This window comes from Lepidochelys kempii, chromosome 14 (assembly GCF_965140285.1).
Source record: "Lepidochelys kempii isolate rLepKem1 chromosome 14, rLepKem1.hap1, whole genome shotgun sequence".
NCBI lineage: Eukaryota > Metazoa > Chordata > Testudines > Cheloniidae > Lepidochelys > Lepidochelys kempii.
In genome coordinates this window covers 42,732,578-42,760,440 of record NC_136393.1, presented here as the reverse complement: position 1 = coordinate 42,760,440, position 27,863 = coordinate 42,732,578, and the positions used below count along the sequence as shown (strand labels likewise).

Sequence of the window (27,863 nt, the reverse complement as noted above, 5' to 3'; positions counted from 1 at the left end):
GAAGGGTGAAAGATTCACTCAGGCATGGAACTCGGAGGTTCAACACCTGGAGGCTGAATTTGAACAGCCAGAGAGCAGGGCTATTAGAGGGGCCCACCGCGGGGCTGCAAGGATTAGGGATGCCTTGAGGAAGCAATTTGACGCTGAAAGCCACCAGTAATGTTTGGTGCCCTGCACGAGAGTGAAGTGCAGTGGTTCCAATGTTAGTAGGAATCTGTGCTTGCAACACTGACTTGCAGTGCCTGTTGCTTTCATGGGCTAAGGTATCTTTTACTTAATGCAATAATAAAGAATGTTTTCAAAGCCAAAAAAGCCATTTATTGAAAATAAAATTCATTTATTGAAAAGGAACACAATTGCTTGGGAAACAGAAAGGGCAAGGGAGTGGGGTGGGGAATAGTTCAATCACAGATTGCGTATGTCCTGTTCTCATACTCAGTCTTCCTGTCTGGAGTGCTGTGCAATGAGTGTTGCACTTCTGGCTGGCTAAAATGCATGGTGATGGGGGTTGAGTGCAGTGGGTAAGGGTTGTAGTTTGCAGGGCTGGGTGGTGTGGTGAAGCTACAGGTGTTGAAGGCAGCTGGTGGCGATAAGAAAGGACAGCTACCTTTTCCATAACTGGTGTTCTTTGAGATGTGTTGCTCATGTCTATTCCACAATAGGTATGTGTGCTTGGCATGTGCACTGGTGCTGGAAGTGTTTCCCCTAGCAGTACCCGTAGGGGGAGCACCCTGCGACCCCTGGAGTGGCGCTTCCATGGCGCGGTATAGGGGGAGCTGCATGCTCCCCCCACCCTCAGTTCCTTCTTGCCAGACATCTCCGACAGAGGGGAAGGAGGGCAGGATGTGGAATAGACATGAGCAACACATCTCGAAGAACACCAGTTACGGAAACGGTAACTGTCTTTTCTTCTTCAAGTGATTGCTTCTGTGTATTCCACAATAGGTGATTCCAAGCTATATCTGTTGGAGGTGGGTAGGAGTTCACAGATTCCCGGGACGGAATACGGCCCTGCCGAACCCGGCGTCATTCCTGGTTTGGGAGACAATTGTATAGGGCGAGGTAAACATGTGAACTAAAGACCAAGTAGTGGCCCTACAAATGTCCTGGATAGGGACGTGGGCCACGAAGGCAGCCGATGAGGCCTGGGCCCAAGTCGAGTATGCCTTCACAATCGGTGGTGGAGGAACACTGGCCAGATCATAACAGGTGTGAATGCATGAGGTGATCCAATGGGAGAGGCGCTGGGTGGAAATCGACCGACCCCTTATGCACTCAGCCGAGGCAACAAACAGTTGAGATGACTTTCTGAACGGCTTAGTCTGTTCCAGGTAGAAGGCCAGTGCCCTACGCACGTCAAGCGTGTGGAGCAGTGTTCCTCATTGGACGAGTGAGGGCAGAGGACAGGCAGGAAAATGTCCTGGCCCATGTGATAGGCGGAGACCACCTTAGGGAGGAATGCAGGGTGTGGGCGGAGCAGAACCTTATCCTTATGGAAGACTATGTACGGGGGTTCAGAGATCAGAGCCCTGAGCTCCGAGACCCGCCTGGCTGACGTGATAGCAACCAGGAAGGCCACCTTCCATGAGAGGTGAGACCAAGAGCACGTGGCCAGAGGTTCAAACGGGGGCCCCGTGAGATGGGATAACACCAAGTTCGGGTCCCACTGTGGGACAGGGGGCCTAGCATATGGAAAAAGACGGTCCAATCCCTTAAGGAAACATCCAGTCGTAGCATGGGAGAACACCATGTGTCCCTGCACCGGAGGATGGAAGGCCGATATGGCCGCCAGGTGCACCTTGACTGATGAGGGTGCCAGGCCCTAGGTTGTCTAGGATAAGCTGGATTAGGGCGGCCACTGGGGAAACACCCTGCTCACCAACCCATCTAGAGGACCTGGACCACTTCACCAAGTAGGTGCGGCATGTGGAGGACTGTCTGCTTTCCAGGAGGATGCACTGGACCCCCTCCGAACATGTCCGCTCCTTCCCGCCTAGCCACTGAGCAGCCACACCATGAGGTGGAGAGCCGCTAGGTTGGGATGGAGGAGATGGCCCCGGTCCTGGGAGAGCAGGTCCGGGCGGAGCAGCAGTGGCCTCAGCATGGCCAGTGTCAGGCCCATGAGGGTCCCTTACCAATGCCGCTGGGGCCATGCTGGGGCAATTAGAGGACCCGTGCCTTGTCCATTTTTACTTTCTCCAGGACCCTGCTGATGAGAGGGAATGTGGGGAAGGCATAGAGAAGCTGATCTGACCAGAACAGGAGGAGGGCATCTGAGATAGCGCCCCGTCCCAGACCCCCCCAGAACAGAACCGGGGGCAATGCCTGTTCTGCGTCGTCACGAACAGGTCCACCGGCAGGTGGAAGGCCCTCTGGGAGAAGTCATGGGCTATGCAGAAGTCCCATAGTCTGAGGTATAAACTGTTCAGGAAGGACAGGTACGGGAGGAAAGGTGGAGGAGTTTCACTGAATGTAAGAGAGCAGTATGATTCCCCTCAGAGCTCCAGTATGAAACTGGAGAAAAGCCTGTTGAGAGTCTTTGGGTTAAGTTTAGAGGCAAGCGCAACAAGGATGATGTCGTGGTGGGTATGTGCTATAGACCACCAGATCAGAAGGATGAGATAAACAAGGCTTTCTTCGGACAACTAGCTGAAATCTCCAAATCACAGGCCCTGGTTCTAATGGGGGACTTCAATCACCCTGACATCTACTGGGAGAGGAATACAGCAGCGCATAGACAATCCAGGAAGTTTTTGGAGAGTGTTGGGGACAACTTCCTGGTACAAGTGCTGGAGGAACCGACTAGGGGCCATGCTCCTCTACAGCTTACAAACCGGGAAGAATTGGTAGGGGAAGTAGAAGTGGGTGGCAACCTGGGCAGCAGTGACCATGAGATGGTTGAGTTCAGGATCCTGAAAAAAGGAAGAAAGGAGAGTAGCAAAATACGGACCCTAACCTTCAGAAAAGCAGACTTACACTCCCTTCGGGAACTGATGGGCAGGATCCCCTGGGAGGCTAATATGAGGGGGCAAGGAGTCTAGGAGAGCTGGCTGTATTTTAAAGACACCTTATTAAGGGCCCAGGAACAAACCATCCCAAAGTACAGAAAGAATAGCAAATATGGCAGGCGACTAGCTTGACTTAACAGTGAAATCTTCAGTGATCTTAAATTCGAAAAGGAAGCTGACAAGAAGTGGAAATTTGGACCGATGACTAGGGAGGAGTATAAAAGTATGGCTAGAGCATGCAGGGGTGTAATCAGGAAGGCCAAGGCACAATTGGAGTTGCAGCTATCAAGGGATGTGAAGGGTAACAAGAAGGGTTTCTACAGGTATGTTAGCAACAAGAAGAAGGTTAGTGAAAGTGTGGGACCCTGAATGAATGGGGGAGGCAACATAATGATAGATGATGTGGAAGAAGCTGAAGTACTCAATGCTTGTTTTTCCTCAGTCTTCACAGAGAAGGGCAGTCCCAGACTGCTGCACTAGGCAACACAGCATGGGGAGTAGGTGAGCAGCCCTCAGTGGTGAAAGAACAGGTTAAGGACTATTTAGAAAAGCTGGACATGCACAAGTGCATGGGTCCAGATCTAATGCATCCAAGGGTGCTGAGGAAGTTGGCTAATGTGATTGCAGAGCCATTGGCCATTATTTTTGAAAATTCGTGGCGATCGGGGGAGGTCCTGGACTATTGGAGTGCCTATCTTTAAAAAAGGGAAAAAAGAGAACCCGGGGAACTACACACCATCCAGCCTCACTTCAGTCCCCAGCAAAATCATGGAGCAGGTCCTCAGGGAATCCATTCTGAAGCACTTGGAGGAGAAGAAGGTGATCAGGAACAGTTAACATGGATTCACCAAGGGCAAGTCATGCCTGACCAACCTGATTGCCTTCTATGATGAGATAACTGGCTCTGTGGATATGGGGAAAGCGGTGGATGTGATATATCTTGACTTTAGCAAAGCTTTTGGTACAGCCTCCAACAGTTTTCCTGCGAGCAAGTTAAAAAAGTATGGATTGGATGAATGGACTATCAGGTGGATAGAAAGCTGGCTAGATCGTCAGGCTCAGCGGGTAGTGATCAATGGCTCCATGTCTAGTTGGCAGCCAGTATCAAGGGGAGTGCCCCAGGGGTCGGTCCTGGGGCCGGTTTTGTTCAACATCTTTATGAATGATCTGGATGATGGGATGAATTGCACCCGCATAGAAAGGTCTATGCTTTAACCCTCAGTTCTCTGTGCTAACCTAAGGACTTCCTATACTGTTTCCAGATGATTAATAAATCCTACTCTTTGGACAATGTTGTTTGAGTGTCCCTGCAAATGCCAGATGAGGTGCATTAGTCTTTGAAGAGTGGACGAGTCTCCCCCAGGAGTCTCTCAGCTGGACTCGCTGAACAGAGCTCCTCGTGTGAAGCAGGAGTCCTGGAGCTCAGAGGCTCAGTGTAAGGAGGCGGTGAGGCCATGTGGCTTACCCTGGAGGAGGAGTGAGACGCCCAAGGGGGTCTGGCACACTGAACTGATTCCTCTTAGAGACTGTTTCAAAGCTGGGGGCATAGCACGGATCCTGTGGATCTGTGACACCTCCTAAGATAGCCAGTGGGTGATGCTGACGAGCAGGATGTGACCTAAGCCCTGTCCCTCTCACAGAAATAGGTGTCACAGTTCAGGACAACTGCACCTGTATCTCCCCTCAGTGAATCAGCAAGGGCACCCACTCTCAGGCTCCCAGCTCCCCAGCCATTGCTTCTGTTGGGTGGAGACCCACGTCATTCTCCCTTCTGACCAGGGTAAGTCCAGGCTGCACAGTGCCCTGCCTTCACTGTGTAATTCCCAGCCCAGACAGGTTGCCCTCGGACACCTGCTTGCTTTCCCTTCAGAGATGGATACAGTGTAATTGCTACAGGAATAAACAACCACCCAGCTCTTTCTAAGCAAGGTTAGCTTTATTCTTAAGGTAAAAAGATGACATTAAAAATAATAGAAGAACCTACACACATGCTAATAAGCTTATCGGGCATCCCCCCACTTAGGGGTTTCCTTGTGGTTCAAGCTCCTCAGAGCTTCAGCTCAGAACAAGCACCCAATGTTATGAGGCCTCAGCAGGCCAAGTCCTTCCAGTCCTCCCCTAAGGATTGGGGCCCTCGGGGGGACCAGGGTTCTGTCCATTTGCTGGACCAGGAAGAAGGCCCTGTGTCATTTTAAACTCAGGCTTTTATACAAAAAGCTTTGCTTTGTCTCTGGGTCTCTACAGAATCCAGTTCCAACTAGCATATGCAGACTTGGGGGGTGGGGGAAAGAGCGACTTCAAGGGTTGATAATGGGGGAAGTTCATTAGCATCCCTCCTCCCTACATACAATGCAACAACAACACTCACACAACTGCAATTTTAAGACAATGGACCCCAAAAGTATTAACCCTAATTCAATGAGGTCTAACTTAATTCAAGAAAGTTTATTCTAATTCCATAAGGTGTGTTTAGATAACAAACATTCTGCTAGTAAGCCAGCAAACATTCTTCCAAAATCCATAGAGTCGCTTGTCAACCATCTTGAATAAGTTCTCAGTTCAGATGCCATGGGGTTGAACTTTCTCATGCCAATTCTTACCCCTGCTAGATCCCCAAACCTTTGCATATAAACTTGACCTGGTTCTCCCCCTCTCTCCTCCCATGCAGTGCCTAGGCTGCCCCAATGCTGGATGGAGGTTCCCCGCCCCCTGAGTCAAGGTGAGCTGAATTCCCTCTCCCCTCTGACTCAGGATCTTTCACCATCTCCCAAGCAGCTTCTGATCCACCGCTTGGGCATTTCCCCCCTGGCTGGGTGCCATAGATTGGCAGTGCTCTGCAGCTGCCTCTGTGTCCCTCCTTGTGGCCTGAGACACTGCCAACCTCATGGTCTGTACAGCTCCTGGGTCCCTCCGATGGGTTAGCAGAGAGCTTAATTCCCAGAGCTGAGCTGTAGGGCCCAGCGGATTTCCCTTTCAGTCAGTAGGTTCTGTCCCTTCTCCGGAGCAGCAGGGATCTCACCCACTTGCCTGCAAACCTGGGGGTGTCACCTAATTGCTCTGGGACATGGGCGGTGGGTGAGTGACCGGCTCAGGGAGGCTAGGCCCCTGGCCACCACTTCCACCTGAGGCCATGGTCCCCACTTCCACTTCCCCCCAAGGCCAGATCCCCCTGCAGCCGTGAGCACCACCCAGAGCGCTGATTGGCCCCCCCCAACCCCAAAGCACTGGGCTGGCAGATGGCATGCAGCCCCCCAGAGCACAAAGCGGTACCCAGCCTCAGAGCAGCAGCCCCCCAGAGCACGGGGAAGGCGCAGACACCCCCCCCCCAGGCCTGGAGTGGCAGGTGGCAGGCAGCCCCCCTTTGCCCCCAGCTCTGGAGCGCTGGGTGGCATGGCCCCAGTGCCAGGGCCCCCCCGGCACTGGGCAGCCCCAGCTATGCCAAGTCCCAGCCACCCTACCCCCAGCCCCAGCCGGCTTCCCTTCCTGGGAGAGGAGCAGCCTGCCTGGGCTGGGGCCAAGTAGCAGCGGAGGGAGGGGGCCTCTGGGCGGAGCATGGGTGGAGCCACGTGGGGCTGGTTGGGCAGGCTCAGCCTTCCCCTGCCTATTGAACGCGCCGCCCATGCTCTGGGAATCTAACCAGGGAATGTGACCCCCCCCCCCGTTCCCCATCAGCTGTTCTGTCTGCGGTTTTGCTCACATCCTTTTGCCTGTTGGAGCTACCTGAGGGGGCTGATCCAGCCCTTCTGTGTTCACAGCCAGAACATCATTCCCCACAAGCAAAGAACGTGGCAAACCGGACAGCACAGCTACAGCCCGCACCCCCGACCCTTCCGGGGGCTGGGTAGAAATCTGTGACACAGGCAGCAGGAAGGCTTTTACACCCGGAGCCTCCATCCATAGTTCACACCCTGGGAGCGTCTGACGGTGTGGGGTTTCACTGCGTGGGGCTTATCTATGGTCTTAGAAATCCCGGTATCTCTCCTTCCAGTGTATGTATGTCTCCCCATTAACCTTCCGCCACTCCGGTCTCCAGAGCCTGTACTCGGTCGCTGGGGGCCAGGGGTTGCTTGCACCTAATGCCCACATACGCCACCTGCCCACAGGGGAGGTAATAACACACACTGCATTCAGTGTAATGAACTGGAGAGCCCCCATCCTGCTGCTGGATTTCTGCCTGCATTACTTTGATTCTCGTAAGGGGGGTTGTATGTTTGCTCCTTGTATGTGTAACCCTTCTGCCCGTCAGAGTTGGCAGCAACAAGGGCCGGGTTCAATATCTAGGGGATCCATTCCAATAACACAATGCAAACCGGCTCGAGCCCCCACCCAGTGACCTGGGACAAATATATACCACCCCCGCTGGGCGCCTCCAACAGGCAATACTTCCCCTCTCGCAAGCACATAGTCTGAGTGTAGGAAAAGCCTTTTAATAACAGAGAGAAACAATGTGGCATTATGTTGGGGAAACACCACCAACAGGATTCCTAACACAACCCATGAGCAAAAAAAACCCACCCCAAGCAAATTGGGGCATGCCCTTTTCCCTTGGGTTCTTGAGTCCAGCAACCCCAAATCACCCAAAGTCCCAAAAGTCCCAAAAGTCCAATGCCCCAAAAGTCTCTGTCCCTGGTCAGGGCAGCCCCAGAGTTTGAAAGTTTATTTGTGGAGCTTTACCTCCCAACCAGGGTGGAAATGGGACGGGGGTAAGAGGCACCTTACATGATCTGAAGCTGACCGCCCCATAGCAGCGCTCCGCTCCGCCAGCCGCCCCACGAACTCCTTCCCTCAGCTGCGCTCTGCTCCGCCAGCCGCCCCACGAGCTCCTTCGCTCAGCTCCACGGCCCACAAGCAGCTCCTGCCATCCACAAACTGCTCCACGTCGAACTGCTTCACCAGCCAGTCCGCAAGGCACTCCAGCTGTCCCACAAACTGCTCCACAATATATCTTCAGGCTCCCCCACTACTTAACACAACACTCAGTGATTTCAGCTCTTAGGTGAATTCAGCTTGTAGTAGTGGAGCCCCAGTGCTGGTGCACTGTCAGCCCAAAGTGAGCTCAGCAGCCTATAACCAGACTTCTAATGAAATCAAAATTAGCTCTGATATTCCACAGTGGAGAGAAGAGGAAGTGCAATCAGCATGTAAGGCCCTCACCAAAGGGCCCATACCACCAAGTATTAATACTTATCCCCAGCCTCTCTTCATTCACACAGTTTTGGAACCCATGACCCTTGCCTAGCGAGTGCTACTTAGTTGATGGTGAATCCCTCTATCATAACAAAAGGCCACATACAGTTCCAAGCACAATTCCCATAATCAGGGTAATAACAATTTATTCTTCCTGCCCCAATAACAGAGACACTGGGGATCCCACAGCAGCCAAAGTGACCATTTGGGCAGCTCATTCTAGGCATGGTGGGTGTGCCTATGCAAATGAGATTGGCCCCTGAAGTTCTTTTCCACAACTTGCCACACCTCACCACCAGATGTCAGGGTGGAGCTCATCCTGACACTGCTTACATATGTGTTTTTCTTTCTTGAGGGCTGGAGGGAGTTTAGAGACTGTTTATTAGGTCTATCTGGCTATCACGCTCCCTTTCTAAATTCCCTCACAGAACTCCCTTGTTTGCTGCTTCTCTTCACTAGCTGCTCTGGTTGTTTATGAGCTGGCTTTTTAACCCCCTGATCTCCCTGAATTAGTCCAGCCCCCTCATCAAGGGATCCTAAAGGGATCAGGGGAGACGTACACGTGCTGGCTTTGGTCAAGGTAGAGCACCTAAAATAGCAGAGTAGCCGTGAAGGTGCGGGTGGTGGGATAGGCCAGACACCCAAGTACGATCCCGCCCCAGACTCTAGGTAGATACTTGAGCATCCAGCCTCTCCAGCTGCCCCCGCTGCCACAGCGACACTGGTCTTTTTAGCTCACAAGCTCAGTCAAAGCTTACGGGGTACGTCCACCCCAGCTGGAAATTCCACCTTCAGCTGCAACGTAGACGTCCCCAGAGAGAGAGCTGGGGCTGTGTGTGTGGGATTCAGTGTGAGGGCAGAAGCAGAGCCGCTGAGCAAGGCAGCGGGCAGGGCAGTAGCAGGAGAGAGAGACAGTTTGTAGTGAAGGAAACTCACATGGTCACCGGGCTTCCTCCGGAAAGCTCCATTGCATGCGAGTGATCAGGAGGGAGCAGATGCTGACTGTCAGCCGGGGCCTTAAGCAACAGTGGCAGGATTCTCCCCTGCCCTGCCCCTCCTGCTGCCATTTACGCCTGGGCAGAGTGGGGGGTAAACCCTGCCAGCCAGAGTTCTCCTCTCACACCAACAGTGGCATTAAAACCAAGTTAGCCCTCACTTTGCACAGGTGTGAACACCGACGCAAGGGGACAGGCAGGGGAGAATCAGACCTGATGTGCACTAGAGGGAACAGGGTGGTGGCCAGGGGCACTAAAAGGGCTGCCACCCCTTCCTCCTGCCCCAGCTTTCAACCACTGCCAGGGACTGCTGCCCTTAGCTCCACTTTGTTCTAGGTCACTAATGTTTTGGCCACTTACTCACTTAATTTTTGTCTTTCCTACTGGTTTCTGCTCTCTGCAGGACACCTTGTGGGCTATTGTCATCAGTCTGGGATTACAGAATTATTGAAATACAGGGTTGGAAGGGGCCACAAGACCTCATCAATCTAGGCCCTGAGCTGTGGCAGGACCAAGTAAACCCTAGACCATCCCTGCCAGGTGTTTGTCCAACCTGTTCTTAAACCCCCCCCGGTGATGGGGATTCCACAACCGCCCTTGGAAGCCTATTTACAGTCCTCTTTGGAGCAGCCCTTAGCAGATTGGAAGGCTGTTCTCAGATCCCCTCTCAGCTTTCTTTTCTCAGGACTAAACATGCCTAGCTGTTTTTTCAACCTTTCCTCAGAGGTCAGGTTTTCTCAACCTTTGATCATTTTTTGTTGCTCACCTGTGGACTCATCTTTCCTAAAGAGGGGCACCCAGAATTGTACTCACTACTCCAGCTGAGGCTTCAGTGCGGGACAATTACATCCCCTGTCTTACAGAACACTCCTGTTAATACTTCCCACACTGATATTAGCCTTCTTCACAGTTCTGTTACATTGTTGACTCCTATTGTTATTTGTGATCTACTATGACCCCCAGATCCTTTGCAGCTGTACTACCTCCTAGCCAGCTATTCCCCATTTTGTAGTTATGCATTTGACTTGTCCTTCCTAAATGAAATACTTTGCACTTGTCCTAACTGAATTTCTTTTAGTTGAATTCTGACCAATTCTCAGCCTTGGTGTCTTAGAAACTGAACCTGCAGAGGACATAAAGGCCGGCTGTAGTCAGAGCGTGAGCCGCACAGCTATAAATTCTCTTTCAGTCATACCACATCCTGTGCAAGGGCTTCGGAAACAAACGAAACAATTCTACAGTTAAAAACAGCCACCTTCCAAAATCCCCTTGAAACTGCACTTATGGTGCAAAGTCACTTTAACTGGCTGAGAGTGATCTGGAAGAGCTGGAGATCAGTGACACAGACAGTCACTGCAGCCGAGTGCAATGAGACCTTCAGCCTTGATACTCTCAGGGAGAACCCAGGCCCCACTTAAGTCAGTGGCAGAATTCCCCTTTGCCCTCAGTACTGTGCTGCGATAGGCAGCTGGAGGAGAGCCATTGGATCATCCCAGTGGTGTCCCCAATGCATCTCTGGAAGGGCCTAGCCACAAGCATCCCACTCTCTGTTTGTTCTGGTTTTGTACAGCACCTAGCGCAATGAGGCCCTGGTCTATGAGTGGGGTCCCTAGGCACTACTGTAAAACTATTACTCCTCCTCTTCCCCTGCTCACAGTCTATGCACCTCAGCTTCACTCCACACCTCCCCTCCTCCCTTCTGCCTCTGCACCTTATCTCTGAGCAATCTCATTAAAAACCATGGCTTTCATTATCATCTTTATGCTGACAACTCCTAGATCAGCCTATCCACTCTGGGCCTGTTTCTGTCAGTCCAGACTGAAACCTCCAGTCTGTCTCCTTGTCTCTGTCCTCACTGATATCCCACCATCAGCTTAAACGCAACACAGTTAAAACAAAGCTCCTAATCTCCCCACATCCAACCTCCCACTCACCCTCCATTCTCAGTCACCATGGGCAGCGGCATAGGGGTGGTCACTCAGGCCATGAACTGGGCTTTGCCTTCGATTCAGCCCTCTCTGTAGCCCCACACTTCCGAGTCATGTCTGAATTTTACCACTTCGTCCTTTACAAAATGTCTTCAAGATCTGGCCTTTCCAATCTGGTAATACAATTGACAGAGTTCAGCAGAAAAATAGAAGTCTGAACTCGCCCCTTGCCTAACCGTTGCCAGATGGTAATGGCTGGATGGGTCTGTGGCACAGGTAGATGAACTATGCAAATCCAGGGGACTGTCAGACTTTAAGGTTTCTGCAACCAGAGACCATGTCTACACTAAAAACACTACAGCAGCACAGTAGGAAATCCAGCTCCCGAGGTCGACAGAAGCAATCTACCATGGACCTAGCGCTGTCTTCGCCGGGGGCGAGGCTGGCTTAGCGGCATCTCTCAGGGGTGTGGATTTTTCACACCCCTCAGCAACGTAGCTGGGTTGACCTAATTTTCAAGTGCAGACGTGGCCTGTGGCTGTGGGCCTGTTCGAGCTCCCGCCAACCTGGAGACTCCGTGAACAAACGCTCATTTAGAAAGAGTCCTCCCCCACAGAAGCCCACTCCGTGCCCAGGACACACACATGGTTCACTGGGGTGGGGGTGAGAGGCTGGTGCTGGCACAGGACAGAACCTGGGTTGTTTGGTGACCTAACTGTGCACTGGCAGACTGTCCAATACTGGGGTGTGTTTTGAAAGGGTCGCCTTCACTTAGAATCTCCAGGCTTTTGAACCTTAGTGGTTTTGAGAAAACTACAATATTCTCTTAGTACGGGGAGCTTTCCCCTTCAGTGAGACTTCTCTCCCCTGCCACCTTTAGCTCCAGTTTAACAAAATCGCTCCCCTCCCCCGAATCTATGAATTTCCTCAGGTCTTTGAGGATGGCAGGGGGTGGGCGGGGGGTGGAGCTTTTCAAAGTTCGTTCTGTAGCAGGAATTTTTGCAGGGTTTTAATCTCCAGATCAGGCCCAGATGGGGCTGAAAATGTCTCCACTGGACTCTGCCCTGGTCCCTTCAGGTCCTGCAGAAATAGCAGCTCAGCCTGGCCCAAGACTCTGGCCCTTTTTGCTCCAGAGTGGGCGGTGAGTGAGCTAGTATCTGCAGCAGCTGAAGGGTTAAAGGAACCATCTCTCATGTGTGGGGAGCTGCAGCCCCGGCACTTCCGCAGGGAGGGTGTTTGTGAGAAGAGGGGAAGTGCCCCAGCCACAGAGAACAGCACAGCAAGAGCTAGGACTGGCAGAGTCTCTTTCCATGTTGAATTAACTTATGGGCTCAAAGTTTCAGAACTGGAGGATGGAGCTTCGTGCACTGAAAATGGGAGCTCAGCTCTGTACCTGCTTCTGCCCTGGAGACTGCAGAATGTGCTTGCGAAGGGCCTTGCTGCACGGGCTGGTTGTGGGCATAATCCCCCCCGTGGGCCCCATCCTGCAGCCCTGGTTCACGTGAGCCATCTCACTGGTGCCCTGACATCAATGGGGCTCCTCCAATGAGTGAGGGAAGAGGAGCCAGGACGTTAGTGTGTGGGGGGAGGGGGGGTTCTGGTAGCTGTGCGTGCAAATGTCTGTGCGCTTCTGCATGTGCATTTCCAGTGCACTCAGATGGGCCTCTACCCTGTGAAACACCAACCGAGATGTTTCCCCTCATCACCATTCGCCCTTATGGCTGGCATCTGCCCGAACCATAAACTGTCACCACATTGATGCTCTGGACACATTTAACTATGTGAATAATGCTGAATATGGGGCCCAGGAGCTACCACTGATCTCCAAGCATGGGTCAGCTCCCCAGGACACTCACACCCCACTGGCTCTAGGTTGTCTTAGCAAACAGGAATCCTGCAAATGCTCAATGCTCCCCATGGCCACAGTAATTCTTGTTATTTACAATGTTGGTAAGGTAGCTTTTGGTAAGTCATTTCCTACTGTTTAAAACATAAAAGTTATTTTCAGTATAATTGGAATATCCTCTACATCATCACAAGGGTTTGAACGCTGGTCTTTCCTCACTGCAGCGCAGCTCTTCACCACTTGAACTAAAGAACTAGTTACAATAGCTGGCAGCAGCAGTAGGCTGTTACCGTCCACACAACATCCACAAAAAATAGTGGGTTACATATGCATGAGTAGCCCCATATTGCAGACAGCTTAGTCAAGCACATAGATGGGACACTGTGACATTCCCCTGGTGTTGTCTAGACCAGTGATCTGCTAGGTCACTCCAATCCTTGAGTCTGGGAGCCAGCCTTACCCTGCTCTGCTGTGGGAATCCCCACTCCTGGGCTGTTCACACACAGCCTCTAGCATGTAAGCTGCTCCCAGCTACATGAGTGAGCACTTTTGGCCAGCCGCTGCTTGCATTTTGCAATCAAAGGACACTAGCCAATATCTCCGGTCCCAGACACAACCCTAGGAACCTCCGTCTTGCAGTGTCCAGTTACGCCTGCTGGACGCTGCAAGCTTATATGAGTTTGTCAATTTAACAAAGAAATTGATATGTACCAGGCTTGAAATCCCAAGGGGAGGCTCTGACATGCTTCAAACCAAACACACTGCTTCAGGTAGAATAAACAAACAAATTTATTAACTGCAAAAGATAGATTTTAAGTGATTATAAGTCAAAGCACAAGAAGTCAGATTTGGTCAAATGAAAGAAAAACAAAACACATTCTAAGCTGATCTTAACACTTTCAGTTCCCTTACAAACTAAGATACGCCTCACCACAGCTGGCTGGCTGCCCTTCAACCAGGCTCTCCCCTTTGATCAGTGCTTCAGTCACTTGGTGGTGGTGTCTGTAGATGTAGGTGGAAAAGAAAGAGCATGGCAAAGGTCTCTCCCTTTTATCGTGTTCTTTCTTCCCTCTTGGCTTCCCCCCCCTCCCGCTTCAGAGTCAGGTGAGCATTACCTCACTGTAGTCCCAAACTGACCAAGGGAAGGGGGGTGACTCACTTGAGAGTCCAATAGATCCTTTGTTGCTGCCTAAGCCAGTGTCCTTTGTTCCTGTGAAGCTGGGCTGGGTTTGTCCCATACATACCCTGATGAGGTGTGTACTGCCCCTCTGCTCCTGGAGAGTTTTGCCTGAGCTTCTTTTAAGCCATGAGGACACATTTTCAGCCTCATAACTATATACCTGAAATTACAACCTATAACATTACTATAACAACAATGCTCAGTGCATCATGAGCCTTCCAAAGACACCCAAGATGACAAACTTTGCATTGGATACCACACAATCATATTATAAGGATGAACATGGGGGTGCAGGGTGTTCCCCTAAGGTACAGAGTGTCACAACATGACGAGTGGCAGTGGAGTTATTCCTTAAGCTACAAAGGCAAGAGGAGTGCAACATTCATCTTCCCATGTGTAGTAGCTACGACACGTGATTCCTTGTGGCATTCATGGAGGTGCTGACCACAGTGGAACACTGCTTTTGGGCTCAGAAAACAAGCACTGAGTGGTGGGATCACATCATCATGCACGTCTGGGATGACGAGCAGTGGCTGCAAAACTTTCAGATGAGGAAGCCACATTCGTGGGACCGTGTGATGAGTTTGCCCCAGCCTTGCAGCCCAAAGACATGAGAATGAGAGCTGCCCTGTCGTTGGAGAAGCACATGGTGATTGCACTGTGGAAGCTAGCTACTCCAGACTGCTACTGATCGGCCACTTACCAGTGCGGAGTGGGAAAGTTGACCATTGGACTCTGAAAGGCCGTGACTCTGGGCAACATGCGTGACATCGTGGATGGCTTTGCACAAATGGACTTCCCTAACGACCACTTCACTCAGCCACTGCCTCTTCCTCCTCCTCCTCCTCTTCAGACCAACCACAACAGCACCTTCTGCCTCAGCACCGCAGCCCCAATCCTAGCCAAGTGCCGAGGGGAGGCCAGAGGGCAGGGGGCTGGAGAGTGAGCCCAGCCCACACTCATTCTGCAGTGCTGTGTCCTGTCCCATGGGGCTGTGCCTGGCTCCCCATTGCAGGCTGAGTGAGGGGCAGGCTCACACTATAGCCCCTCCCCCCATTGCCCCTTTCCACCAGTCTGGGTTTAGGGTCACAGTGCAGAGGTGGAAGGTGTTGCTGCAAGTGGTCAGAGCCCCCAGGTCACAACACCCACAGCAGGGAGCCAAGCCCAGCCCTGTGGGACAGAAGACATCACTGCAGGGTTTTTGCGGACGTCAGTGCGCCCATGAACCCCTGATCAAACCACCCTGGTATGAACTTCTCGTCATGTCTGTGCTCCTCCCATGTTTCATTCTTTACAACCCACTAGATGGGCTCTCTGGCCTGTGAGCCAGACATCAGCAACAACTTGCTGTTAATGGTCAGGATGCTCTTAGCAGGTAGCTGAAGAGATGTGCAGCTTTCCGAGTCACAGCAGACACTGTAAATTCCTCCAACGAAGCCGAAGAGCTCTGGGATCTGTGTGCCCCCAGGAGCGGGTCATGGGGCTCCCAGAGGGGAACGTCCCCAAGGCATTTCCTTCCCATGCCCCCCTGAGGTGTGCAGCTCTGAGCATGCTGAGATCCATGGCTACAGCTGCATAAACTACGAGGGGCAGGGGTCAAAGATAAAACCCGAATCCTCCTACAGCCTGACAATGTGTGTCCCCAGACTGTGCCATCAAAATGGAGAGGCTCAGGCTGTACCTTCAAAATGAGATCAACTTGTCAGCTTGTCAGAGTAAGCCAAAAAGTCTGGACACCAGTGGCTTCTGGGAAAACAATGCAGCAGAAACCAAGGTGCAGCACCTGGACCTTTCTAGCAGTTGGCTCCAAGCCCCCAGGTTGCCTATATAGGGCTTGATCTTGCTTCTATCGGAGTCAATGTCAACACTCCCATGGAGCCCACAGAGAAATAAAGCTACTGTGACTGCACTAAAAATCCTGCCTCTGATGCTCTTACCTGAGCTGTCGACTCTTGATACTGGTGATGTGGCTGTTCAGGCACCTTAATTCTGGCATTTCACAGTGTTTACATGCTTGACTTCGCCACCTGAACTTTTTTTTAATGTTGTTCTCTGCATGGAATTGAATCTCAGCTGTGCCATCACGCAGTGCCAGCCTGCGCTGTACGGCCTGCCTGCAGAGTGCCCTCACTGCGGGCAAGGCAGAGCTCAGGGCTGTAGCTTAGGCTACACTTGCAACTGAACCACAAAAGTTTTGCTGTGGCAAGTGCAAGTGTAAACAGCGCTTTGTTGACACAGCCTTGTCGCTAACAGCTGCACAGTGTAGACATAACCTAAATGGTCTCCGGTTTCCACTGTCTAAAGGACAGGAGAATTTGGCCAAAGGTTGCCACACAAAGCAAAGTGAGGTTCAAAATGACAGGGGCTTTGAATCCTTAGTGTCCTGTAGCATTTATATTTACAGAAATTTCCAAAGCATCCGTAACCCTAACTTTCTACCTGAGCTTTGTGACACCCCCTTTTCTCCTGAGGGAGCCGAAAAATCCCTCAGTGCACTTGTAACCCTCTGGTGAGTGTGTGTCATTCACACCCCCCTTGATGGCTGAGCCACAGGGTTTATGGGTTTTTACAGCTCTGAACTTCACAAACTGACTCTTTAGCTCCAGCTGTAGAGACTTGTGCTAAGCGCTGTCGGTCCCCACTTCAATCCCCAGTGAGTGTTGGGATGGATTAAGCAGTTCCTGCCTGTGGGGCAGAGGATATGCTCTCCCTTCCAGCCTATGTGACAAGCAATACACTTCAGATTGGTTCATATTCTTCCCCCTCTCTTCATTGCCCCCCCGTTCTCCCATCCCTTCTCCCCACCTCCATCCATTCCTTCTCTCCTGCCCTCTCCCTGACCTTCCCCCTCTTTTACTCTCCTTCAGTTTCACTTTCCTGTTTTCTCCCCCTCCCACTCCTGGCTCCTCCTTTTTCTTCTTTTCCTTCTATGGCTGGGACTAGCAGATACTTGCAGGCGGCCCCTCCCAGTGTCAGCTCAAGCCCACACTGTGTAGAGCCACTGGCAGGGAGAACAGATACTCACCCAGCTGCCATGGCCGCTGCAGCTACAGCAGGAGAAATACAAGATGAAGCTATTTGCTCCATCTGCCTGGGGTATCTGATGGAGCCGGTGACTATCGCGTGTGGGCACAACTTCTGCCGAGCCTGCCTCACCCAGTACAGTGAGGAGAAGGGAACGGGGACACCCCTGACCTGTCCCCAGTGCAGAGCCCAGTTCCAAAAAGGGGAGTTCAAGCCCAACGCCCAGCTGAACAACATCATACAAAGGATCAAACAACTGGGGTTAAAACCAGGAAAAGGGCAAAAGGAGGATCTGTGTGAGAGACACGAGGAACGTCTCAAACTCTTCTGTGAGGAGGATGGAGAAACTATTTGCTGGGTGTGTGAGAAATCCCGACACCACAAGTCTCACACTGTGGTTCCCATTGAGGAGGCTGCCCAGGGATGCAAGGTAAGAAATGCTGTTGACTTTGCTTAATTAAACCCCTTAAGGACACCAGGTTTATCCCCCATCAATACAAGGACAAACATTCACTCCTGGCTGCCTAAGGTTAGGCACCTAAATGAAAGGGGCCTGGTTTTCAGAGGGGATGAGCACTGGGGGTTGTAGATAATGAGAAAAGGTCCGAACTTTTTTTGCTCCAACACTGCAAGTTCCAACATGTAATAGAGAGAACAGGGCTGACGGCTCTTTATGCACCTGCAACCCGTCTGCCAGGTGGAGTGGGCAGCAAGAACATAAGACCATAAGAACAGCCATCCCCTGTCGGAGCAAAGGTGCATCTAGCCCAGTATCCTGTCTTCTGACAGTGGCCAATGCCAGGTGCCCCAGAGGGAGTGAACAGAACAGGTGATCATCAAGGGATCCATCCCCTGTCGCCCATTCCCAGCTTCTGGGAACAGCTGATCCGTGGCAGGTGGGAGGCGCTGGGAGGACGGGGCAGGAGCTGATCTCAGGGTCTCCAGCAGGCAGGAGACATTAGGGGGCAGGGGAAGAGCTGATCGGTGGGGCTGCCAGTAGGTGCTGAGCACCCACTATTTTTATTCCATGGTTGCTCCAGCCCTGGAGCACCCACAGAGTTGGTGCCGATGGTAAAAAAGAAACTTTAAATGAGAGGAGGGAAGTCACCCGGCATTAATGAAGGAAAATACCACACGCAGGATTCATAAATATAAAACCGTGAGCAAAACACCCTCTCCAGTGTACGTTGGTCAGTGTCTTCTGCCTCATGTTCTGGAGTTCCATAACCAAAAGTTCCTTTGTTGTGCCCCTCTCTGCTCCCTCACCCCACCCCACTCACAGTGGCTGTCCTAAGTCAGTGAAGACTCAGAGTTCAGAGATGCATCTGTGTGAGCTCACCTCCCACCCTGGTTCGGGGGCGGGGGAGGACGAAGATGGTACCTTGCTTGCTCCAGTGTCCAAGCCAGGGCCGTCCTTAGGCATACGCAGCTGCGTAGGGCACCATGAAATTTGGGGCACCAAATTGCCCCAAATTTAATGGTGCCCTAGGCAGCTGCATGCTGCATACTTGGCAGCACCAGCCCCGGCAACCAGCCCTATCCCTCAGCCAGCCCCCCGCGGGCTGTGCCCACTGCAAGGGGCAGGGCCTTTCCTACGGGGGTGTGGGGCTCCGGACACTCCCTCCACCCTGCCTCTTACCCTTCCCCCCTGCTCTGCCCCCGGCCCGCCCCCATTCCACCTCTTTCTCCAGCAACCCCGCACTCACCAGCAGTGGCGGGAAGTGGAGCAGCTGGGCCCCAGCCCGATCTACTCCGCCAGATCCCAGCCACGGCGCTCCGCTTCCCGCCGCCGGTGAGAGCGGGAGGTGATCCTTTCCGCAACCCGAGCGATATGGCTAGGGCCGGGGCAAGGGAAGCGGGGCGGGCTCCTCCCAGCCCCCCGCTAATCCCCAGGGCCACTCTGAGCCTGTGTGGCCCCCCACAACTCCTGCCATCCATACCCTGGGGGGGGTGGCCTGGGGCCCCACACAGCCCCCCCCCATGGGGGGGGCTGTGTAGGGCACCCAAATGGCTAGAGAAGGCCCTGGTCCAAGTACTTGCTCTAGTGTCACCACCCTACCGCACACCCCACTGTCCCACTCCACCGGCCGCCCTGCCAGCCATCACCTGCTTCTCTGCTATAACCTCTGCAGATCAGGGCCTGTCTACACTTGCAATTTAAAGCAGAAAAAGTCCCCTTTTGCTCAAAACCCTAGTCTCTTGAGGTTCTGCGCTGCTCTTGGTGATTTTCAACTCTTAGTGGGGGAACGTCCTTGCTGAAGCAGGCTGGGCAGAAACACTGTCCCACATCAAGTGATTTCAGCTCTAGTGATCACTTAACAAAACAAAAGACTCCGAATGGAGCCTTAATTAGTTCTGTCTTTGAACAGTGGAGAGGAGCAAGTTAAACCATGCCTAGGACTCTTGGGTAAAGTCCACACTGCCCAGCAAGCACATCTGTCCCCACCTCCTCTTAAACTTCACAGGGGTCTGGCATCCAAGCCCCCTGCTTAGTGAGATCAGTTCAGTGGAGGGTGACCCCCTCAATCAGAACAGGCTAAGCCAGGGGTGGCCAACCTGAGCCTCAGAAGAAGCCAGAATTTACCAATGCACATTGCCAAAGAGCCACAGTAATATGTCATGCATAATGACAGGTTTCAGAGGAACAGCCGTGTTAGTCTGTATTCGCAAAAAGAAAAGGAGGACTTGTGGCACCTTAGAGACTAAGGTGACTTAGAGACTTAGTCTCTAAGGTGCCACAAGTCCTCCTTTTCTTTTTGCGAGTAATATGTCAGCAGCCCCCGATCAGCTCCCCCGTCCCGCTCCTGCGCCTCCCACCCACCTGCAGCCCTGCCGGTCAGAGCCTCCCCCTCCTCCCTGCACCTCCCGATCAGCTGTTCTGTGGCGTGCAGGAGGGTCTGGGACGGAGGAGTGAGGGCACGGCGGGCTCAGGGGAAGGGGCAGGAAGGGGTGAAGTGGGGGCAGGGCCCATGGCAGAGCCAGGGGTTGAGCAGTGAGCACCCCCCGGCACCTTGGAAGGCTGGTGTCTGCAGTTCCAGCCACGGAGTCGGTGCCTATACAAGGAACCGTATCTTAACTTCTAAAGATCTGCATGTGGCTCCGGAGCCACAGGTTGGCCACCCCTGGGCTAAATGCTACTCCGCTGCCCTTTCCTCATACTGTAAAGAGAACCCTATTTCATTACCCCCACATTCCATACTGAAGTGATCTGTAATCCAGCACAGTTGATCACTTTGGCAACATGGCCCTGCTGCTGGCTACCTAGGCAGAGTCGGTGTGTTCATGTAAATACAGTCTGCACCTGAAGCCTTTTCCCCTCCCCAGCCAGCTGTCAGGGGAGAGCTCATTCAGACCCTGCTTGCACACGAAACAATCTGGACCCTGACTCATCCCTGCATGTCAGTGGCACTGAAAGCCACAGCTGGTACCTGTGTCCTGATCTTCTTTCTTTCTTTCTTTCTTTCTTTCTTTCTTTCTTTCTTTCTTTCTTTCTTTCTTTCTTTCTTTCTTTCTTTCCCCATGTCCTGTTCTTCTCTCCTTCTTCAGCTCTTCCCCGTCCAGCAGCCCTGCTCCACTCATATTGATTCCTGCAGCCATTAGCCCAGATAACATTAGTAGGATGAGAGGGGGTTGTACAGCTTAGGTACACCATGGATGTACACACCAGGGTATTATAATTGTCTGACAAAGTTGGGGCCACCTGTGTCCTGACACGGTTGGGTTTTGACAGCGTGGGTGGACAACACGGTTCTGGAACCACATTAAAGAAACATGTCATTGCTCCCAACCCATCTGGGGCTGTGTCTGGGCTGGAGAGTGGGAGGCCAGGGATGAGACGCTGCTGAGGTTCCCTGCCCGCACCCCGGGAGAGAGGGGAGGACATGGGCTGATGTTAGGGCCCTGCCCAGGGTTGCAGAAGGAAGGGAGGGAAATGGCCTGAATTCCCTCCCGACAGGGACCAGACTCACTGACACACTCAGTTTGGCCTGAACTGTCCCAAATTTCTGCTCCAAGTCCCTTCTTCATTGAGCTGCTTCTCTGCCCCAGGATCTCGCAGGCCACGTCGACACTGCCAGGGTTTCAGCAGCACAGCTACAGCCCGGCAGCACAATAGCCAGGGCAACTGAAGTGTCACGTTAAGATCAGGCCCAAGCCTCTGTGCTCACTGACAGGGCTCAGAGACAACCAGGACTCCAGGGCTCTGTGAAAAGAGAGTGAAATGGGGAGATCTCTGGCGGGGGCTCGGGAGAGGGGTCTAGGGCACTGCCAGGGGTGTTGCACAGAGCGGGGCTGACGGGGCAGGAGCACGTTGCTGTGCTGTGTGAATGAATCACACGCTGTCAAAGGGGAAGAGAGCCCTGGGTTATTACAGCTCTGGAGCCGTTATAATTATGGGGGGCCCATTCCCCCAGACTGAGTGTGTTCCCTGTTCCTCACTGACCTCCAGCTACATCACAGCTTCACTCTGCACAGTTAACGGGACTGCACTGGTTCAGGTGCTCAGCTGCTGCCTGAGGGAGGCCACGTGGGAGCCTGGACAGACGAGAGCCCAGTGGGGTCTTGTTCCTGGCCTGGGTCTGGGGTACAGTGGAGCGAGGTGCTGTCCCAACCTCTTCACTCGCACTGGCAGGAGGGATCATTCAGAACCTTCCCAGCTGCTTCACCTCTGGCCTGTGCTCAGGGATGGGAAACTTTAGCTAAAACACAGGCTTTGAGAAGTCCTGAGTGTCTGCACGAAGCAGAGCCCCCGCTCTGAGACTGGCGTCTTGGCTCCCACGCTGCCTTTGGGGCCGGCAGAGCCGAGTCTGCTGCTCGCTTCCAGGGTATTTTACTGCTCCTGTATGAAATGCCAATATGGATAGTGTTGTCCATCGGACAGGCAGATTAATGGCCGTTTATCGCACACGATGCCCTTGCAGGTGAAACTCCAGGGAGCCCTGGACCCTCTGAGGAAGGAGCTGCAAGAGGCCCTGGCTCTGACGTCTAAAGAGAAAAAGAAAACTACAGAGTGGCAGGTGGGTGTCCGGGTTTATTCCTCCCTTCCCCCTTCCCCCTGCAGCATTCCCAGGAATGCCGGGGCCCGTAAAGCTCCAGGATGAGGCTATGAACCTGCTCTGGTTGTTTGCTCCATTGCACAGGCTTGGTGCCGGCCATGGGCAGCGGATGCCTCCGGCATTTGGGGAGGCCGGGCGTGAGTGCCGGAACCTCCCTGGTGCCCAGATCATTGCCCTGCCCACTGCTCCAGACCCATTTGGCCTCCTCTCCCCAAGGCCCCGACCACGCTCCCTTCCTGCTCTGCCCCATGCCCGGCCCCACTCCCTTCCAGCCCCCTCCCCAGTGGCTCCCCGTTCACTGTGCAGCTTTCTCCTCTCCCCCACCCCCTCCCGCAAGGCCCCCTCACCTGCCGCTTGCTCCTTTCTGCCCGCTCCTGCCTTAAGGGTGAGTGACAGGGGAGGGGCGGAGAGGAGCAAGTGGCGGGGTCCCCCACACAGCTGATGGGCGGCAAGCGGCAGGTGCTGCGGGGTTCGGGGGAAGAGCGGGAGCGAGGGCACAGGGCGGAGCGCAGGCAGGACTCCAAAGGCAGCAGGTCTGTAGCCTGCCTCCAAAGGGAGGGGCGCTGCATCCTGTTTGTGGAGCCTCAGCCTCCCCGGCCTATGGTACCTGCCATCCAGGGTGCTGGCAGCATCAGGCTGTGTCTCCGGTGGGGATCTCAGCGCAGCAGCAGCTCCTGTAGGCGGAGGAGGAGGGGCAGTTCCTGGCCCTTGTACAGTGGTGCAGACCCACCCCTGAGATCTCTGATGGGGCAAATTCTCCATACTGGGTGCAGTGTTTTCACTATTCCATGGATCCTGTTTCCCTCCTGCAGGTGGGGAGGATGTGTCGGCCGCTCCAGCCATCGGTTTTCCGTGGCCTCCATGACAGCTCTGTAGCTTCTCTGCAGCCTGGAGGAAACAGATTGTTCCTTCTCTCCCTGCTCCCACAGTCCCTGCAATGAATCTGCCCAGTGCCTGGGCCAGACTCTGGAGCTGGGAGGACGATTTGCCCCCACGGGTGAGGTTCAGATTTGCTCAGCTGGCTGGGCTGGGGGCACGCTGGGAGCTGAGCTCTTCTGAACATCAAACCCAGTGGCGGGTGTGGAGCTCTGTGGAAAATCTGACCCCAGGGTGCATCTACATGGCCCCAGCAGCTAGCTGCAGGCTAGTCCCTGAGTGACACCCAGGGGTCTGGTTGGGTGTGAACAGCCCGTGCTGCTGCGGCTTCATAGCTACCAGTACCCGAGCTCGCTAGATCAAAGCAAACTGGGGTGTGTCTACACACGGTGCTGTCAGACCTTCACTGCAGTGTGGACACCCCCTGAGTGAGCAGAGCCAGGGGCAGGTCAGTGTAAAGCCAGGCAGCACTCGGCCACCTCACAGCCTCTCCTGCCATCACGTGGCCACTTCATCCCAGGCACCTGCTACTGTTACTGTGACTTTACCTGTGCTTGTCTGTAGCCAGCTGATGAACCCAGGGGACAAAATGTCTGTTCTGGTTCGCCTGCCTTTTCCAGTGAAATCCCTGCAGAGAGCGTGGGGGGCGTGAGGAAGATGCCAGCAGCAGGGAGGAGAGGAGAAGCAGGTGTCCCACGATTCAGATAAAAATGGCCATTTACAAGAGCTGAAATGCTCAGAGCTGGGTGCCCCTGGTTCTGCATCTGAAGCCGTATTTAGAGCCCGGCGGAAGTGGGCTGGTTTCCAGAGGACAGAACCGCAGCAGCTCCCACTCTCCGCACCGGAAGCAGTTGGTGCTCAGTTCCTCAGACAGTAGGGATTTAGATGCATAACAATTAACAGCCGTCTTGAATGTGTCCGGCAAAGTTCCCAGCCGGCGCCATGGAGGCGGCTGCACCTTGGGACAGTCACTGGGGTGGTTCTGAAACCCTTGATTATCACCCAGTGAGAGCGAGTTACGTCCCACAGCACCAGAGGTCACAGCCCAGTGATCAGTGTCACTCCGTGCAGAGTAACTGCAGCCCCAGCGACTGTGAGATGAGGCCCAGCAGGGGCGGCCAGTCACCCACTGAGAGGGGCCGTCATGGGCCTGAGCCAGGTGGGGAGTATTCCCATGAGTGGGAGCAGGGCCCAGGAGGTGACAGGCCCCCATGAAGGATGCGCTGCCCATGTCTGATGGGGGGAGATGTTAGGGGATATCATAATACTTGCAGGACTTGAATTAGCTGTAACTCAACAGCTCCCAGGGGGCAGGAGGGGAAAGAGGCTGCAGGTCCATGGCCCTTTGCAGGGTCCAGGCCACATGCACAAAGCCTCGGGCAGGTGCCCACAGGGGCTCCTGAGGCAGCTGGGCCTTGTCAGGGCTGTACCCGAGTTGTCTGAGTGTCCTGTGGCTGCAGCGCTCCCAAGGGCGGGGTGGGGGTTGGTCTGGGGGATGGGTTGGTGGGTGTTGCAGATGGGCCCTGGGGTGCTGGAGGGCTGCGCTGGGGGCTCAGGTAAGAGGGACTTTTCCTAACATCACTGTAGCCCGAATCACGCTGGGGGGCAGGTTCACTCCAGGGTCACCCAGCACCTCTGGGCTGAGTTGCAGGGGAGCTAGAGAGGCCAGTGCAGAGCAGCCAGCCCGTTCCCCGGCCAGGGTCAGCACTGGCTCAGCATCATTCCCACGGCTCCTTTCAGAGAGCAGGTGGGGACACAGCTGGCATCAGCAACCCGCTGCTCTGTGAGCCTAGAGGGCTCCCTAAAGGCTGCAGCACGTGGGTATGGGGCACTCGGCCAGGCTGGGTGAGGCCAAAGCCAGCCCTGACAATGCCCTGGGTGCCCAACACCCATGTGAGCCCCAGGATGGCACCCAAAGGACTATTAGCATCAGCCCTAGGTCCTGAATGTTGCAGCCCCGGGAGCTGGTTGTCAAAGAAGGAGCATTGCCCACATCCCGCTGTGACGGGTCCCCGGGGTGTCTGAGTGCCCAGCACTTGGCACCCAAATCCCCCCACGGACGCCCTGTGCAGCCCCCTGTAAATCTTTACTGTCCCCTCGATTTCTCCCCACTCCACTGTGTCCATCCCGTGCCACCTGCAATAACGTACTGCGTCTTTACAAAGCACCCTAGACAACCCCGTTACGGAACTGGCCATATGAAGTAAATACCCTTCCAAACTGATACTGATCTAATATCCCCTGTTTCATGAACAGAGGCCCAGTCCATGTAACTCAACATCTGGCTCACGTTTTCTCTGTGCCTTTCCTATTTTTCTATCTCAAGGGGAAAGTGAAGAATAAGAGAGAGATGATTGCAGGTGAATTTAACAAACTGCACACACTGCTGAGAGAGGAGGAGCAGCTGCTTCTGCAGAGCCTGGAGGAGGAGGAGAGGGAGACTCTGCAGAGACTACGGGAAAATGTCACCAAACTTTCCCAGCAAAGCTCCTCTCTGCAGCAGCTGATCACAGAGATAGAGGAGAAGTGTCAGCAACCGGTTGCGGAGCTGCTGAAGGTGAGATGGCATCAAAATTCTCCACCCATCCAAAATTATAACTCAGCTCCATGGGTCTGGATTCCAACAATTAGAGTCAATGTGTTCTGTGGTTTACTGACAAACAGAACATGAGGCTAAGGGCTCCATCAGTTCCCAAATATCGCAGTTCATGTTAGAGGGGAATTCTCTTCATGGAGATCCAGTGAGGCCATGGGAGATTAGATGGATGATAGAAAAATGATACTGAGCTGAACCCATCCCTGCTCTGACTTCAGAACATTGGACCCAACACAGTCGATAAACACAGATACTGATGGGTTGTGTCCCTACAAGGGAGAACCCTTTAGCTAAATTCCTGTCTCCTCTATATATATGAAACAAGTGTTCAAAACAGTGAAGCCTGGGAGGGTTGATCTATTTTCTACAAGAAAGTTTGATGCCCAGAGTGAGACTCACTCAGTTTTATGCACATTGTGTTAATACAAGACATTGATTCTCTTTTTCCTTTCAGGATGTGAAAAGCACATTGAGCAGGTGCGTTTCCTATGTTCATTGCTCTTATATTCTTGGTGGTGGTTCTGGGATGATGTGTGCACAGAGCTGCTGAGTGATAATGGGACATTTTCTTCATAGGAGTAAGAATATGAAACTCCAGGAACCAGAAGCTGTTTCTACTGACCTGAAGAACGTGTATAAAATTTCCCTTGACATGAGGGAAGCGCTGAAGAGATTTGGAGGTGAGTGGCGTCGACTGGGACATTCAGCTGTATTGTGCCTGGGATCTGGACAGAGCCTGGGACCCCAGGACACGCTTGCACCCAGCTGACAGGCTTGGAGCTGTGTGAGAGCTGGAGGCTGATGCGCTGAGTGCTGGGCAGTTTCCCTGCTACTTACAGCCACCTGCTGGTACTTGCCCAGGTGTCTGACCAGGCCTCATCACTGTGACATCCTGACCCCTCCATGGCTGAGTTAATGGGTGTCCCTGAGCTAGGTGCTGTGAGGCCTGGATTGGGCACATTGCGCTGGGAGCTGCACAGACTGGTAACGGATGATGTGTCTGTGCCTCTCTCCTGGGATATGTGAGGGCTGCGTTGTGTGGCCACCGCTCAGCACTGCCCCAGCCCCCTTTAGCCAAGGCTGGCCGAGCTTTCTGAGCTGGAGGAGGGGCCGCTCTGGCTGCTGCGGTCTGACCTGGGCCGTGTGTTACTGGGTAACAAACTGAATCCTACGGGCCCCTCGTCTGTTCTGAGCACAGCCCAGTGTGAGGTTGGGTCAGTGGTTTGCTGCTCAGTGAGTGAGATTCACTCAAAAGAATGTGACTCACAACGTCTGAAAGTGAGCTGCCCCCACCCAAACGCCTCCCCACATCCCCAGCGTGGAGACCGGGGGCAAAGGCAGAAACCTGACGGCGAGGAGGGACAGAGAAGAAGCGAAGGCCGAGGAGAGGGGGAGTGGGAAGGTTCAGTGAGCTCGGTCTGTGATTGCTGAACTGGCCCTTTCATCCTACCCCCCCCGCCCTCCTCTCTTCCCACCCCCAGCAGGGGGCAGTCGAAGGGGCCAAGCTGGGTGCGTCTGTCCCGGCCGATGGAGGCTGCGCAGTGGGTGCCGGCTGCAGGGCCAGGATCTCAGGGCTCCGGGGAGCAGGAACCCCAGGCTGTGGGGGAAGCAGCTTCCTCTCTGTGGCTGGCTGGAGCCAGCACATCCCTGCTCCCCTCCCCCCTCGCTGCCCCCAGCCCAGCCCAGTCTGTGCCCACCGGACCCTGAACACGGCTGGGCTCTGGGCCATTCCACAGCCCTGGCCCCTGAGCCTGTCGGGATCCTGAGCCAGTCACCTCCGTGCCTCCTTCTAGGGGATCAGCAGCCCCTGGGGAGCCTCCTGTCACCCCCCGGAAACCCCGTCCTGGGCAGGGCCCCAGGCCCTGAGTCACTCGCTGGCTGCTCCCGGCTGGCCAGGCCCAGGGTCTCCAGCAGGGCCCTTGGTGCCGGCCCCGCGCTGGCTGCCAGAGCTCCCAGCCCCTGGCCCAGCCCGGCCTGTTGTCCCAGCACCGACCCCTCCCCTGCGGGTGGGGGGGGTGGGGACCCTGCTGCTCTCAATGGCTGAGCCCCCCCCCCCCCCCCCCCGCGGCCTCTGGTGCTGCGCTCGCAGGCTCAGCCCGTGCCAGGGCCAATGCGGCGCTGCTGGGGCTGCTCCTCCCCCGGCCCCTGGGTTCTCTGGGTCTGGGCGAG

General features: G+C 54.0%; 1 protein-coding gene across 1 annotated transcript in view; it reads left to right on the top strand.

Moving 5' to 3' along the window:
• The first annotated feature begins 17,115 nt into the window (after window positions 1-17,115).
• LOC144929316 (E3 ubiquitin-protein ligase TRIM39-like) overlaps window positions 17,116-27,863 on the top strand; it is a 28,145-nt gene continuing 17,397 nt past the window's right edge. The window contains exons 1-5 of the mRNA XM_078848496.1: window positions 17,116-17,598; window positions 22,088-22,183; window positions 25,425-25,655; window positions 26,149-26,171; window positions 26,271-26,374. Coding sequence (XP_078704622.1) covers window positions 17,179-17,598; window positions 22,088-22,183; window positions 25,425-25,655; window positions 26,149-26,171; window positions 26,271-26,374 — 874 coding nt within the window. The 5' untranslated portion in view covers window positions 17,116-17,178. The remainder of the gene's footprint in view (window positions 17,599-22,087; window positions 22,184-25,424; window positions 25,656-26,148; window positions 26,172-26,270; window positions 26,375-27,863) is intronic.